This window comes from Echiichthys vipera (assembly GCF_963691815.1).
Source record: "Echiichthys vipera genome assembly, chromosome: 11".
In the NCBI taxonomy this organism is placed as follows: domain Eukaryota; kingdom Metazoa; phylum Chordata; class Actinopteri; order Perciformes; family Trachinidae; genus Echiichthys; species Echiichthys vipera.
Genome location: NC_139836.1, coordinates 30,726,180 through 30,741,146, shown reverse-complemented (window position 1 = coordinate 30,741,146; position 14,967 = coordinate 30,726,180). Strand labels below are relative to the sequence as shown.

The 14,967-nt window shown below is 39.3% G+C and overlaps 1 protein-coding gene across 11 annotated transcripts in view; it reads right to left on the bottom strand.

Annotated features, from left to right (window-relative positions):
* Window positions 1–258: 258 nt before the first annotated feature.
* The window catches only part of col13a1 (collagen, type XIII, alpha 1), a 108,379-nt gene continuing 93,670 nt past the window's right edge, over window positions 259–14,967 (bottom strand). For all 11 annotated transcript variants that reach the window (XM_083922896.1, XM_083922897.1, XM_083922889.1 and 8 more), the window contains one exon: window positions 259–5,886. In XM_083922896.1, the coding sequence (XP_083779022.1) occupies window positions 5,854–5,886 (33 nt within the window). In that variant the 3' untranslated portion in view covers window positions 259–5,853. The remainder of the gene's footprint in view (window positions 5,887–14,967) is intronic.

Below are 14,967 nucleotides of genomic sequence, written 5' to 3'. Positions count from 1 at the left end.
ATCTGACATTAGCTAGCTTGCAAGTTCCCCCATGCTTCGTACTGTGCTACTTCACAACATCATGTTTTGATTGATAGACCCCCAGCAATGATTTTCCACCATGAGTCCTGGCACTGGAGGGGTCCCAAGCATGAAGCTCTGGAACAGGACACTATTGAAAATACTGAAATTCTTTTCTGGCAATATGATTGTATCATAAATGAGAAGATGTTTCACTGTAGTTAATATAGTCCAAAAACGAAAACACATTCTAAGCAGTTCCATTGAAAATAAGTTCCTTTATTCTGAGTCAGTGACATACTGTTTAAAAAGTTTACTTGTACTGAACAGTGAATTTGTTTGGCAATCAGTGACAACAGCTGCCATTTTTTGGATTACAAAAAGTAAAATAAATTATTTTGGAAAACAAAAACAATATCATTACCTGATAAACGTTCAGTTCTGACACAGCACAAAATTTACAGCAACTCAGCATATGGATTACAGTGAATGCCTCATCTGTGGTTGGAAGTCACATTGAATCATTGAAAACATCTCATACATCTCATTTCAATGTCAAGGTAGCACAGAAATCTGAACAAAGAACACTCAGTTGGCAGATTCCTTTTTGAATGTGCAATAATAACAAACATCAAATGTACAGTATATCTAATGTTCCATTACCAATATAGGAAAAGAAAGACACAAATAAAATGAGAGTAGAAACGAACATCCTACTGAACATAGCAGGATGGTCAGAGTGCCGGCCATTTTTATGTGTATTGATGATTTGATTTGATTTATTAAATTGTATCACAAATGTCTTATGTACATAAAAGATATCAAATACACTTGAAGGATAAAAACACAATAAAGTCCAGGACTTCCACTTCAAAACGCTGTGACTGTTGTAGCAGGCTCACTCATTCTATTAAGAAAGATGAAAAAACAATAGCATGCAAATTTTGTATAATGCCCTCTTATCCATTCTGACAAGTACAGAATTCCAAACCGAAACAAATTATACATCAAGATTTCTACATTGATCAAAATAAAGCAGGTTAGCAGTTTAAGAACAGTTTAATTTCTCTACTTAACTCTACTTTACAGTCCAAATTTCAATACAAATAGTGTGACTGCAACTGCTGCTGTACATACAAAGCAGAATGTGTTAACACTTCACTTGAAGAGCACTGTTGAGCATGTGTACATAATCCACAGCAAATAATTAAAGGCTTCATGAATTATTATCATTATTATTATTATTATTATTATTATTATTATTATTGGCTCTTATTAGCCACCTTTGCTATGGACAATAAGCCAGTCAGGCAGGGGCACAAATCAACTAACCCGACTACAAACTGAAGGTAAGTTAAGCAATGCCTCCACAGTGGCGATGGTATAAGCATAATAATGCATTCTTAGGTGTTCCAATATAGAAAGTAATGGCCATCTAGCTAGACCTCTGAATCAGCAGCCACATTTAGATTAAGTGATTTAGATACATCTGATGTTTTGCTCTAGCCTGATAGTAGACAGAATTGTCAACTAGTTTCACTCTGTTTTCATCTCCAGTTGGACACTGTCTGCATTCTAACTGATTTAAAAGGGGTAGGGGTTTTTATTTTCCCCAACCAATCCCAAGAGACATACAGTTTGAGCTAACTAACTTCTGTATTAGCGCTATGCTGACTTTAATGTTTCCAGCTATAACAGTAGCAACCATAGACTGCAATGACGTAAGCACAAGTTTAACTAACATGATTGGCCAGTGAGTGTTGTCTATGTAAACACACAGATTGAAAACACCTTGACAGCAGCGTTAGTTCTCCCTATAGTTCTGATTGGTTAATCATCAGCACCCCAACGATGCTTGTTGGCAAAAATGTGTTTTTAGTCGAGAACCTGCAGTTTCATACCAGGAGTCAGTCAACTTGGCGGAGCGTGTAGATTCTAAGGTTTGCTTTAGGAGAGAAAACTTGTAAAACTTTGTAAACAGGATTAAAGATACACTCTAAAAGCCAGAGAACTGAGGGAGAAATTATTGTAGAAGGTGCATCCTCGTAGCTATGTACATTAGCTGCTCTCAGAATCCATTTCTCCGTTGGAAAGGCAGGAAAGCTGGTGGAGCTTTGACGTTCACCAGAAGGACATTTATGGCCCTTGAGACTAACTATCTCTGAATGAGGTAACACAATGGCGATGGAGCCTATGGTCCATTCATAAAAGCCCTTGCATTTTGCAGTAATTTGAACTGTGTCTATGGTGTCATTCCCGGGAAAAATCACAAGCGGAGCACCGTGAGTGGCAGTTTTCTATCACCCAGCAGTGGTTAGCCTCGCTGTCACTCAAGTGGTACTGTTTTACAGCTTGTTGCCATAGGTACCACCAAAGACAACACAGAGATCTTTGGGATTATAACTTTCTTCTTCGTCTTCCTACTGTGGCTTCTGGGGTCATGGAGAGGATGCCAGGGGATAAATACTTCACTACTAATTTGTTGGGACCAGTCAAAACACTCTCTCCTTAAAAATCAGCTAACACAAACTTGGTATCTTAAATAATTAATTGAAACAAAAAAGAGGCCTGGTCATCAGACTAATGGCCTCCGAATAATCAATGACCTTTGAAAAATAAATATCTGAGTGCATTATGGATTTCCTGAAGAACTCAAGTGAAGTGAAACAAATACAAAGTGCACAGACACATCCATCACACCAACCACATGTTGCACAGCTTTGATACAAAACCAAAAAGTATGTGTAAAATGGGTCAAATAATGTCTTTGGATTCAGCGCTGCAAAAAACGCATTTTCTGGTTCACAGCCTGTGTCAGATGGTTAATTAAAACATATATTCTTATATATATACATAAAACTTATTTTCCGTAACCCAAATTCATGCAAAAAATTTAATGATTCCTGCTTTGTTTGCAGTGTATTACATAACGAGCACACTGTTACAACTCTATAGGCTATACAGGGCTATAGGAAAAACCAAGTAAATAAAGAAAAATACCAACTTGCTTTCTTTACATAAAGAAAGTGTTTGTTCCATATTTGTGCAAAACAGAAACTACATAGAAACTTTCAGGTATAAAATGTTAAAGATGCAGTCCATAATTTGGTTACAACAACAACCCACACCTTCCTCTTCATTCTCTTTTGGTGTTTTGAAGATGAAGGGACGGAAATGGGGGAGGGCTGTTGAATTCTGTAAAAAAATCAAGTTGTGTTTCTTTGAAATAAATTATTGGGTAAATGCTACATTGCCTTACAGTAAATGGCTATTGAAATGATAACTTTAAACAACACATTAAATGACCAAATTCTACGTAAATGGCACTTCTGTTAATGCATATATGTCTGTGTGAGGCAGGAGGTCTATCTTCTATTAAAATCATTAAAATAAACTTCTTGCTGATTTTTTTAAGTTTGGTTTGTTACAAATGCCAGACATGTATTTATGATCAAATATACAGTATGTACTTCGTTCCATTAACTGCGCCCTCAGTGCAGTTATCATGAATGGGGGAATTAGCCCTGTTCATTTCTATGAAAGCTGCTCAGTGGCGCATGAAACCAGAGTGTTGAGCTAATAGCTGAGCTAGCTACTTGTAGTTTTCTGCTCCACTAACTTAAAAAGGGATTAAATAATTGAATGGCGTGACTCTTCTAGACATTCAAAATGTTATCGGACTGAAGGGATTTAATTTGAAAGCAAAACAAGTCACGCCCCAAAAAATGTATTATAAAAATATCTCGATGGCCTATTTGATGAGTGTATTTGCCGAAAAAGACCATAGGATGATTTTACACCGGAATTTCAGTTTAAGTGACAGACCAGGTAGTTGCAATTCCACAATTTCACCACTTTTGTCAAATTGGCTACGAAGCCCAACACACTTTACGGGTGCCTCGGCTGTAAACATGTTTATTTCATTTTTACCATTGTTGTCTATGAGGATTGACTCTATTGGAGAATGCTTCAAGTGGCTATTCCATGAACTGCAGTACAGCCCCGAGGTTGCCTCCTGAATGCCATACAGTGAGAAACATCATTTTCTGCATCTAACTGATATATTACTAATGAATTAGTACCCAACATAAGCTTTATTTAGCTTTAAAGAAGGATTAGGACCTACCTCTTGTGATATATCAAATTCAGTATTTTCCTAACAGTAAAAAAAATAAAAACTTCTCAGTCGACCAACAAAGTTTAGTCCCATTCTGAGAATAGACTGTGAAGACTCATAGAAAAGACACATTTTGTGCTGATTTTGGACACTCAAAGAAATACCAAAACTAAGCAACATGGAATAACATTTAACATATGAGACACTGAGATTTCAAGCCTCAATGCAGCATCTATGTGTATATTTGTATCTGAGACAAACCAATAAAAATACTTGATGTATTCTGTATCTGCTCGTGTTTTGTCTTTTTGCTTGTGCTTTTTGTAGTTGCAGTGCTTTGAGCTCAATAAAGGTTTTCCATTTTCAAAGTAAGTTTGATTCAACAGCTACAATAGAAGAATTGAAAATGAAGCATTATTCAGGCTAATTTCAGTAAATCATACTTACATCATACATACACCATACATACAACTCACTGTGGAAACAACGCACCTGTTGAAACAATAAAACAGCATTACATTTCTTTCCATTTCAAATTACTCAATTCAAAAACTGGAAGGAAAAAAAAGTGAAACACCATTTTGACCCAGGTCTGTTTACAAGGAAGCTGTCAATATCACATAAGGAATGCTTCTGTACATTAGGTTTTCAACGAAACAGGAAAGTGTGACACACTGACAAAGGGCATGTTTTAAATTGTTTGCATGTACAGTAACAGCTCTTCAAATATTCTGATTGTGGTGTTTGTTTTTTCACCTTTTTTTTAACTCCATTCATAATCAGTGACAAAATAATAATTTGAAAAAAAGATTAATTTGTCATTGTCAAAATAAAATACTGTATTTGCATGCAATATACTATATCTTACTGCATGTGATAGAGACTGCATATGTGGAGCATGCAAACAATACAATATTTTTTTTCACAATTGCCAATCATGTAATATGAATATTGCCCTTTGAGGTTTTGATGCTTATTCTGTAAGTAAAATTATGTTTCATCAATGCAATCTATTTACAAAGACTGAGTACTTTTATACATACATACATCCTTCGTCTTATTGTACAATACTTACAAATACAGCATTAAATCACAGTGTCCTTTAACACCTTAACACAAAAAAAGAAAAGAATACCATATATGTGACCAGGCATGATGAAGTACTTCCTATACAGCAGTGATATAGGTGATTAAAACAAAAAGTCATAGCTGCATGTAAAGGGATTTTTGAAAAGGCAGTGAGTCAGATAATATCAAGAAGGAATCATCAAGGGAGACCCTCTCCCTTTGTTTTTTCTTGGAAACACATGGCATCTACATGCTCTGTGAGCTGCTCTGAATTATTTATCACAGTTCCAGTTCCGATGTCACGTCAACAACAAATAGCATGTGCTTAAGTGTCCATGCTTCGCTTTAACTAGGAGTTCAATAGATAAAAGTGTATGCAGTCAAAGAAACACATCTGTAGGTACAGTATCTCCCTGTAGCTGTGATGGTTGTCCTGTCCACAGAGCCTTCAATAGCTAACTAAAGGATGGTGCAATGTCACTACTCTACAAGTCTGAAGTTAATGTGTTCACCACTGCCACCTGAGCTTTCGACATTACTGGCCCTGTGTCCAGCCTCCTGGAAAAATATTTAAAAGCCAACTCCAGGTTTGGGTAAAAACTCAAAGATATATCCAAGGGTCTTCAAGTTTACTTTCTGTGGCGTTATGGAGACAGGCTCTAGTAGTCCTACTTCTTAGCCAGTTGGAAAGGATGTTGACCCTTTAAAAATATGTGTGAATACAGTTGAATCATTTCAGAAATGCATAAAAGGCTTATTTATCATCAGTCCTTGATGTCCAGTGCATTTCCAGAGTAATTTGAGCTTTAGTTTACTGTTCTATTTTTCTTTCCGCTGAAATCATGTAAAAACGGGAACCTATTTCATGCACTGTTCTTATATTGCTTTTTGACTGGATATTATGCTCGCTGATTTTGATGTGTGACTGTTATATATACTGTAATATATATATATATATATCAAATCCATCTTTAATACTTATCAAATAGAGACACCATGTCTGCTCTCCCATCTGAAAAACTTTCTGTAGATAAATTCTGAATATATAGTATGTGAATTGTGACCTTTGACCTGTTGGATAAAAAATGTCATAATTTTATTATTCATTTTATCCTATAAGATATTTGAAATGTCGTAATCTCATCTCATCTCATCTTCAACCGCTTATCCGGGGTCGGGTCAAGGGGGCAGCAGCTTTAGCAGGGGACCCCAAAGTTCCCTTTCCCGGGCCACATTAACCAGCTCTAACTGGGGGATCCGGAGGCGTTCCCAGGCCAGTGTGGAGATATAATCTCTCCACCTAGTCCTAGGTCTTCCCCCGGGGTATCCTTACTAGATGCCCAAACCACCTCAACTGGCTCCTTTCAACGAAAGGAGTTCCCCACGGATGGCTGAACTTCTCACCCTATCTCTAAGGGAGACTCGAGCCACCCTCCTGATAAAACCCAATTTGGCCGCTTGTGCCCGCAACCTTTTTCTTTTGGTCATGACCCAGCTTTCATGACCATGAAATGTCGTAATTAGCATAGGAATTCTAGAGTTGTCCAAATTGTCCAAAATGTATTTTTGGAGGTCAATGTGACTTTGAATCCAAGTGGAAGCTTGTGCCACATTTAAAGAGATTCCCTCAAGTTATTATTCATGTATTATGTTCACATGCATGAGATGTTGAATGTAAAAGACAAACAGAGCGCTGGACATCCCGAAAACATACAGTAATGTCGGTACAGAGGCAAAAAAAAACACCACTCTGGTTTGCACTGGACATCATGAAAGCTGTTTCTAAAAGTGTATACTGAAATAGATTTAAAACATGTTTTGGTATTTATGATTCTGTCTTCCAATCACAAATTATTGTCTTGCAAATCATTAGAAAGCTGAAACAAAAGCACATTACTCAATCCATGCTGTGAGGCACACACAAATTCAACTTTAAATTAAAGAAGGTTAGCATTCCTTAGAAACAATCAAAAAAAAACAAACCCCTGTTAGACAGGATCAGCTGTGCATAAAGGATGGGATAATGTTCAAATATAGGCCTACCATGTGAGCAGCTGCTTCACTCTTTAGACTTCAAAAGAAACTCAGGTAAAAGTAGTTCCATTTAGAAATATCATTGGAACAATTCAGTGCAAGTTTATCAGCTTTCGGCTAATCACATCGTTCAGTAACACAAAACATTTTTTTTATTTGGTCTACACCAAGCAAAAACTGCAAAAACTGCTTCCTGCTTTGCTACAGTGCGGACGCTTTTCTGCTTGCTCTCGCCTTTGCTTGCATTTTTTGCTACTATCTGCTACTATTTGCTTCTCCTCAATAAGAAACAAAGAGCAACAGCTCCTGGATACTTACAAAACCAGTGGGATTATATTTCTTTTAGATAACAGAGGCATTTTTCAATATTTTTACGACTTCCTCAACGCTAGGCAGGGAGGCCTACCATTCAAGATAAGCCTGAGCCTGTGCTACAGTGCTAAAGGTAATCACCAAAGGTGCCTCCCTTCTCTATGGAAGATTACCACAAACTACTACAGAAGATTTTGCTGCTGGAAACAAAAATTAATCGGTTAGAAGTATTTATAGAAGTGAATGGATATTGTGACAACAATACCACCCTAGCACTGACTGAAAACAGTGGACAGGGGCATGCCAGAACCCAGCAAACTAGCAACGATGAAGCTACGAGGAAACGGGAGGTCCCTGTACAGGGTAATAAATCTACCAGCGATAATCCTCCCTGGAACACACTTGGGGCAAAGCCAAAGAGAAGACCACCTCCCTGCGACAAGGGAGAACGGATAACCGGGAGGACCCAGCGCCCCGATATCTCTGATCTGACCGGTTGGCCTGCGCTACCATCTCTATCCAGGCATAGCGCTTCATCAACTCCCCTGCCACGGAGGACACAGCAGCGGACAGCTGAGAAGAGGAAAAGTACCAAGAAACTTCCCCAGCAAGCAAGTGTTCAACTAAAGAACAGGTTTGCTCCACTGTTGTCGGACAATGGATCCCCCTCTGATTGCCTGAATAACCCACCATCACCACGCAGAAGGGTAAGACCTGCTAACTTAAAACCACCGAGAAAGCTAACAAGTGGGCCTGAAAATCTGATTGTGGGTGACTTTTCTGTAAAAGATATGAAAAGCAATAATAACACCAAAGTACTCTGCTTTCCGAAGGATACGGTGTCTGACTTGGAAAAAAGAATCCTGGATATTGTGGCTGCACACCCAAATGTGAAAAATATCATTCTGCACATTGGTTTTAATGACATTGAAAAACAACAATCAAGTGAGCTGAGAGAGCACTTCAATAAACTCTTTGAAACAGTCAGCGCTGTGAATGCTGAGGTGTTTATCATTGGTCCTCTACCCCCGATCAGGAGAGGAGCTGAGAGATTCAGTCGACTTTACTCGCTGAATGAGTGGCTCTCCAGCGTTTTTCTTGCTCGTTCGATGCATTTTATTGACAATTTTAGCTTTTTCTGGGACCGCAGGCATCTTTTTAAGGCAGACGGACTTTGTCTAAATAAGCTGGGAGTAAAGCTTTTCATGACCAACATGTCTTACTTCCTGCGTCATCCATCTATCATCACTGCCAAGGACAAGAAACAAGAGGAACCAACGGAAAAGACAGACACAACACAGCTTATCATGAACGTCGAAGGAGGACCGCCATTGCAAAAGGAGAGCGCTGACCATGAGAGACACCGGAGCAAAGAGGAGACGTGTCCATCCCCCTCTACCTCCCCTTTCATTTCAAATGGGCTTGAAGATCCCTCCCCCACACCCCCCAAGCCTAAATCCAGGTCTCCATCCTTCTCCCTCCCTCAAGTAAGCCTTTCTCCCCCCTTATCCCCTTTGGAGTTCCGGGAGCTACCCCCACCCACTCCCCGCCCTACTCCTATTTTTACTCCCCTTGACCGACCTCAGCGATCCCCCCCTCAGCGTCATCTCAGTGGCACCTCCCTCCCACCTCCTCCCCCCCCTCCACGAAGGTGTGCTTCACAAACCCTCAGCCCTACTCCGCCCCTCTTACGTAAACCCCCTCTTCGCCCTCAACGTCCACCTCCAGTAGTTCATTCCAGCTCTGACGCTGCCCACTCCTCCTCCCCCTCATGGCCACCCCCGCCCCGCCCTGACAGCAGTCCTGAATATTATTGATACAAAACAGGGTTCAGCAGTAGACCACATTATCAGCTGGGCCCAAGGCTGCCTACGTCAAAGCTTGGCCCCTTCTACATTCCTGTTGTGACCACCAAGAGAGAGAACATTGGGAAACGTAGACACCCTGCTAACCTAAAAAATCTCATTCCTATCCTCTCCAAATCAAAGTCAACATCGAAGCCTGTCAATAACACCATCAGGATGGGTCTGCTCAATGTTAGGTCTCTGAATAACAAATCATTTTTAGTCAACGATTTTATTACTACTTCCAAACTTGATTTTATGTTTTTAACTGAAACATGGCTGGAGCAAAATAACAGTGCAAGCATTCTGATCGAGACAGCACCCCCCAACTATAACTTTATTGATGTATGTAGATCTGGGAAAAGGGGGGGAGGGGTTGCTGCTATATTTAAAAACATATTTCAGGGGAAACAGATGTCACTTGGTGATTTTACATCATTCGAATACCTGTGTGCTGTGTTGAAATGCTCTCCCAAAATTCTTCTGTTAATTATTTACAGGCCACCTAAATACTCAGCAAATTTTTTCGATGATTTTACCGAATTATTGTCTAGTATCTCCACTGACTTTGACTGCCTAGTTCTAACTGGTGACTTTAATTTTCATATTGATGATTCGAATGGCAAGGGTGCAAAGGAACTTTTTACTATTTTAGATACATTTGACCTGTCTCAACATGTGAAAGAGGCTACTCATTGTAAAGGACACACCCTGGACCTGATTATCACAAAAGGTCTCAATGTTTCTGATGTTCTTGTGACTGATCTTTCATTGTCTGATCACTTCTGTGTTTTCTTTAATATTTCTTTAATTCCGGAGACACAAACAGAATCAAAGAATGTCAAAAAGCGCTACATCAATGAACATGCTAATGTACTCTTTAAAAATGCCATCTCCTCGCTACCACCTCTAAACCCATGCCATGCTGATGATCTTGTAAACAACTTTAATTCCAAAATTGTGAATATCATAGATGTCATTGCACCGGTTACAGTTAAAACGATTTCTGGTAAGCAAAAGGCACCCTGGAGAAAAGCTGCTGTTGTAACAGCCCAGAGAAGAGAGTGCAGGAAGGCTGAACGAATCTGGCGAAATACAAAACTTCATATTCACCATGACATCTATAAAGAGAGGCTCCAGGCCTACAATTTAGTCTTAAAAAGTGCTAGAGAAACATTCTTCTCCAATATCATAAACAGCAACACTAATAAGGCCAAAACCCTATTTGCAACTGTCGAACAGACTGATCTCAAACAAAAAAGTTGGATCACCACCCCGTTTAGGCCAAAATAACACAGCAATGATGGCAAGCTTTAATGCCATAGACTCTAAAACTCTAGTGGAAACAGTGACCGATCTAAAGCCAACCAGCTGCTGTCTCGATGCTTTACCTACCAACTTCTTTAAGAATGTTTTTGACTGCCTATCAACAGACTTATTGCAAATAGTTAATAACTCTATTCAATCGGGCAATTTCCCAAAGGCCTTCAAAACTGCAGTCATTAAACCTCTTCTAAAAAAGCGGAGCCTAGATGCCTCTACTATCAACAACTACAGACCAAATTCAAATCTACCATTCATAAGTAAAATAATTGAGAAAGTTGTACTCCATCAACTAACTCACTTCTTGGCTTCTACTGGCTGCCACAACAACCTCCAGTCAGGATTTAGACCTTTTCATAGCACAGAGACGGCCCTTATTAAAGTTATAAATGACATCCGTCTTAACACAGACTCTGGCAAAACTTCAGTACTAATGCTATTGGACCTCAGTGCTGCATTTGACACTGTCGACCACTCAATACTTTTGGACAGGTTGGAAAACTGGGTGGGGCTCTCAGGCACAGTCCTAAACTGGTTCAAGTCATATCTACAAGATAGGAACTATTTTGTTTCCATTGGCGACTTTGTATCAGAACAAACCAACGTAACGTGTGGAGTCCCCCAAGGTTCAATCTTGGGGCCGACTTTATTTAATATCTATATGCTCCCACTAGGACAAATCATGCAAAATAATAACATTGACCACCATTGCTATGCCGATGACACCCAAATCTATGTAGCGCTATCACCAAATGACTATCGCCCCATAGATCTACTGTGCCAGTGCATTGAGCAGGTCAAACACTGGATGTGCCAAAATTTCCTTCAACTAAATGAGGATAAAACTGAGATAATTGTTTTTGGTGCTAAGAAAGAAAGGTCTAAAGTCATCCAACACCTTCAATCACTGTCCCTGAAAACCTCAAATAAAGCCAGAAATCTTGGGGTTATTATGGATTCTGATTTACATTTCGACAGTCACATCAAATCAGTAACAAAATCGGCCTACTATCACCTTAAAAATGTAACAAGACTTAGAGGGCTCATGTCAGCTCAAGACTTAGAAAAACTTGTCCATGCCTTTATAACCAGTAGGCTAGACTACTGTAACGGTCTCCTTGCAGGTCTTCCCAAAAAAACTATCAGGCAGCTACAGCTTGTTCAGAACGCTGCTGCTAGAGTTCTAACAAAGACCAAAAAATGTGAGCACATTTCACCATTTCTTAAATCATTACACTGGCTTCCTGTACATCAGAGAATTGATTTCAAAATCCTCCTGCTCACATATAAATCACTTCATGGTCTAGGGCCGAGGTATATCACTGATACAGTATGCTCCCACTACATAAGCCTTCTAGATCACTAAGATCCTCTGAGACCAATCTGTTAGTGGTTCGCAGAGTAAACTCAAATCAAGGGAAAGCATCTTTCAGTCATTATGCAACAAACAGCTGGAATAAACTTCCTGAAGATTTGAGACTTTCACCCACTCTGACCACTTTTAAAACTAGACTGAAAACTTTTATGTTCACCTTAGCTTTCTGCTAAATCTTCGCACTTTTAACGTCCGCACTGTTTTGATTATTGTCTATGTTTTTATTCTCTTTGTCTTTCTGTAATGCATTTGAATTCATGACATGTTGTGCTGTGAAGCACTTTGAGTCTGCCTTGTGTATGAAAAGTGCTATACAAATAAAGCTGCCTTGCCTTGCCTTGCCTTGCCTACACAACTGTATAATCTACAATATCCTTCACTTTTTTCACACAGCGACCTGTCAATCAAGATACAGGCTTGGCGATACATATCCATAGCATTGTGTACATTTACATAGCCGTGAACTTTTTTGTGTCAGTGTTATCGTTTTAGGACTTTGACCCTCTCACAGTGTATTTTCACTTAGCGTTAGTGACATTATTGTCACCTTAAATGTCTTGATCTGCATTTGATGGTTGCACCCTGCTAACCAAGCTAGATAGTTAGAGCTAGCATTAACTGGTAACTTAATGAAAAATCCTATTTTCAACCAGCTCCATTTAACTGATGTACATGTGGAAGGACTCCGCTCACCCACCGGCAAATATCCAATGGAGGATTTGTGCGAGCTGGTTGAAAAAAAAGAAGTTTTCCTTTTTAGCATTTGAAACACCACTTGTCTAGCAGTCCCCCATAGCCACTTGTTCAAATATAGTCACTTATGGCTCTAAAATATCATGATGGTGACAGTCAAATACCAATCTCCTGACATCAAAATGGTAATCCACAAACCAATGGTTGGTGTCGCGTTGGCTACATCCATTATTTTTTACAGTCTATTGACCAAATCACTAAAATGCTGTGTCTTCTACAAAAGAGGACTGTTTTTCATCCATTGGTACCCTCTAGACTCCATACATGAGTGGGGTTGAAACATTTTTTTGAGAACAAAAACAAAATCCTCGGAAATGTATATTTAATTATGATTGTCTCTTTGAATACAATCAACACTTTAAACATTTCAGAACATACCTGGGGGGCTGTTGCACAAAGGCAGAATTAAGACATCTGGGATGAATGAAAAAGCCAGCCTTCGAATAGTTGTTCTTAAGTTGTACTTTTCACCACTGCATATTTATGTTTATATGTGTGTGTGTGTGTGTGTGTGTGTGTGTCTGTGTGTGTGTGTGTGTGTGTGTATAGATACACACACACACACACACACACACACACACACACACACACACACACACACACACACACACACACACACAATAAAAATTGGCTAATAAAAATTGAATTTGGTTGTGAAACATGAAACATTTGTGTTCAGAGTCTGACCCAACAGATAAAGATAAAGTCTGGTTGTAAGCCTAGTCTGGATCAGGCTAACAGAACAGAATAAATATCTTAGGTGCTTCTGCATTTGTGCAACCGAGTGATGGATAAAGTAAGCCAGGATAACCGAAACACCCCAACTTAATAAATTATCTAGGTTTCGTGCAACAGCCCCCTGGACATTATGTATTTTTGATCAGTATATGACAGCAAAATGAAGGCCAGCTAGTGACTAAGGCAAGGGTTAATGTAAGGTACTGTGCAGCAACAGGACACAATTAATATTTTTTTGCCGGCAAGAATTCAACAATAATCTCTCTTGGCAACATGAAAACACAAAAAAAGCTTTGTCAAAGAGTATCCCCAAAGCATTTTCAGTCTAAAGGAACTTGACTTGGTTATTTGTCTAGGAATGCTTTTAACCACCCACTTTATTAGTTCATGTACGCAGCAGACCAGGCTGCTTTTGGGATAACAATGACCTGGACAAATGAGAACATTCACAGGCTTTAGTCAAAGAGCAGCAGCATATAATGGATCAAGCTCCACTCCGGTCAGTCCATCCATTTCTTCAACACTGAGTCACTTGGTAAAGTTAATGAGGTTAGCTTAATGGGCACAGTTACTCCATAAAAATGCTTGTGAATAAAATGTTCTATACATTTTGATTAAAAAAAGCTTGTCAAAGCAGGTTACAGCTTTCTTCATTAATGGATGAGACAATGTGACTTGATTGCAGCAGCATGCCTTAATGGTGAGCAGCAATATTTCCATCCAACAATGTGGGGTGTATACCGTGCCTCAGTATAGAAGACATACAAACAAACAAACAATCTACAAACACTACAATTAATACACAGGGCATGGCGATCATAAAGCACGAAATGGCTGCTCATAAAATTTGGCAGAACTATTTACAATGAACTGAAACCAGAAGGAATACAATAAGCTAAAAACATTGATCTGTTGCTTTTCTGCTGTACAACTTAACATTTACTTCTCAGGATCCATCATGCCTGAACTTTAATGCTTCAAATGAGTAACAGATCTTCGCTGACACCCTCCTCCAGAACACCAGTGTTTAGAGATGCTGGCAAATTGTAATTGTCTGGAATCCAAATCAGAACTCAAAGACTGGATTTAAGGCTGTCACCTAATGTGTGATGAACATACCACTCAGCATGGTGTTGTCTGTTGGAAGTTTCAGTCCAGGGGCCTGTTTCACAAAGCAGGTTTAGTGAAAACTCTGAGTCTGTTAACCCTGAAATGAGGGAAACTCTGAGTTTTCCGTTTCACAAAGGGAGGTAACTCAAACCAGAGACAGAGGGGTAACTCTAGCCTGTTTCACAAAGAGAGGTAACTTAACCTCTCGGTCAGTTACCATGGTAACATGCTCTCTGAAACTAACCTGGTCGGGACCAGGTTTTTCTCAGAAAACCTTGAGTTTCTCTCTGTCT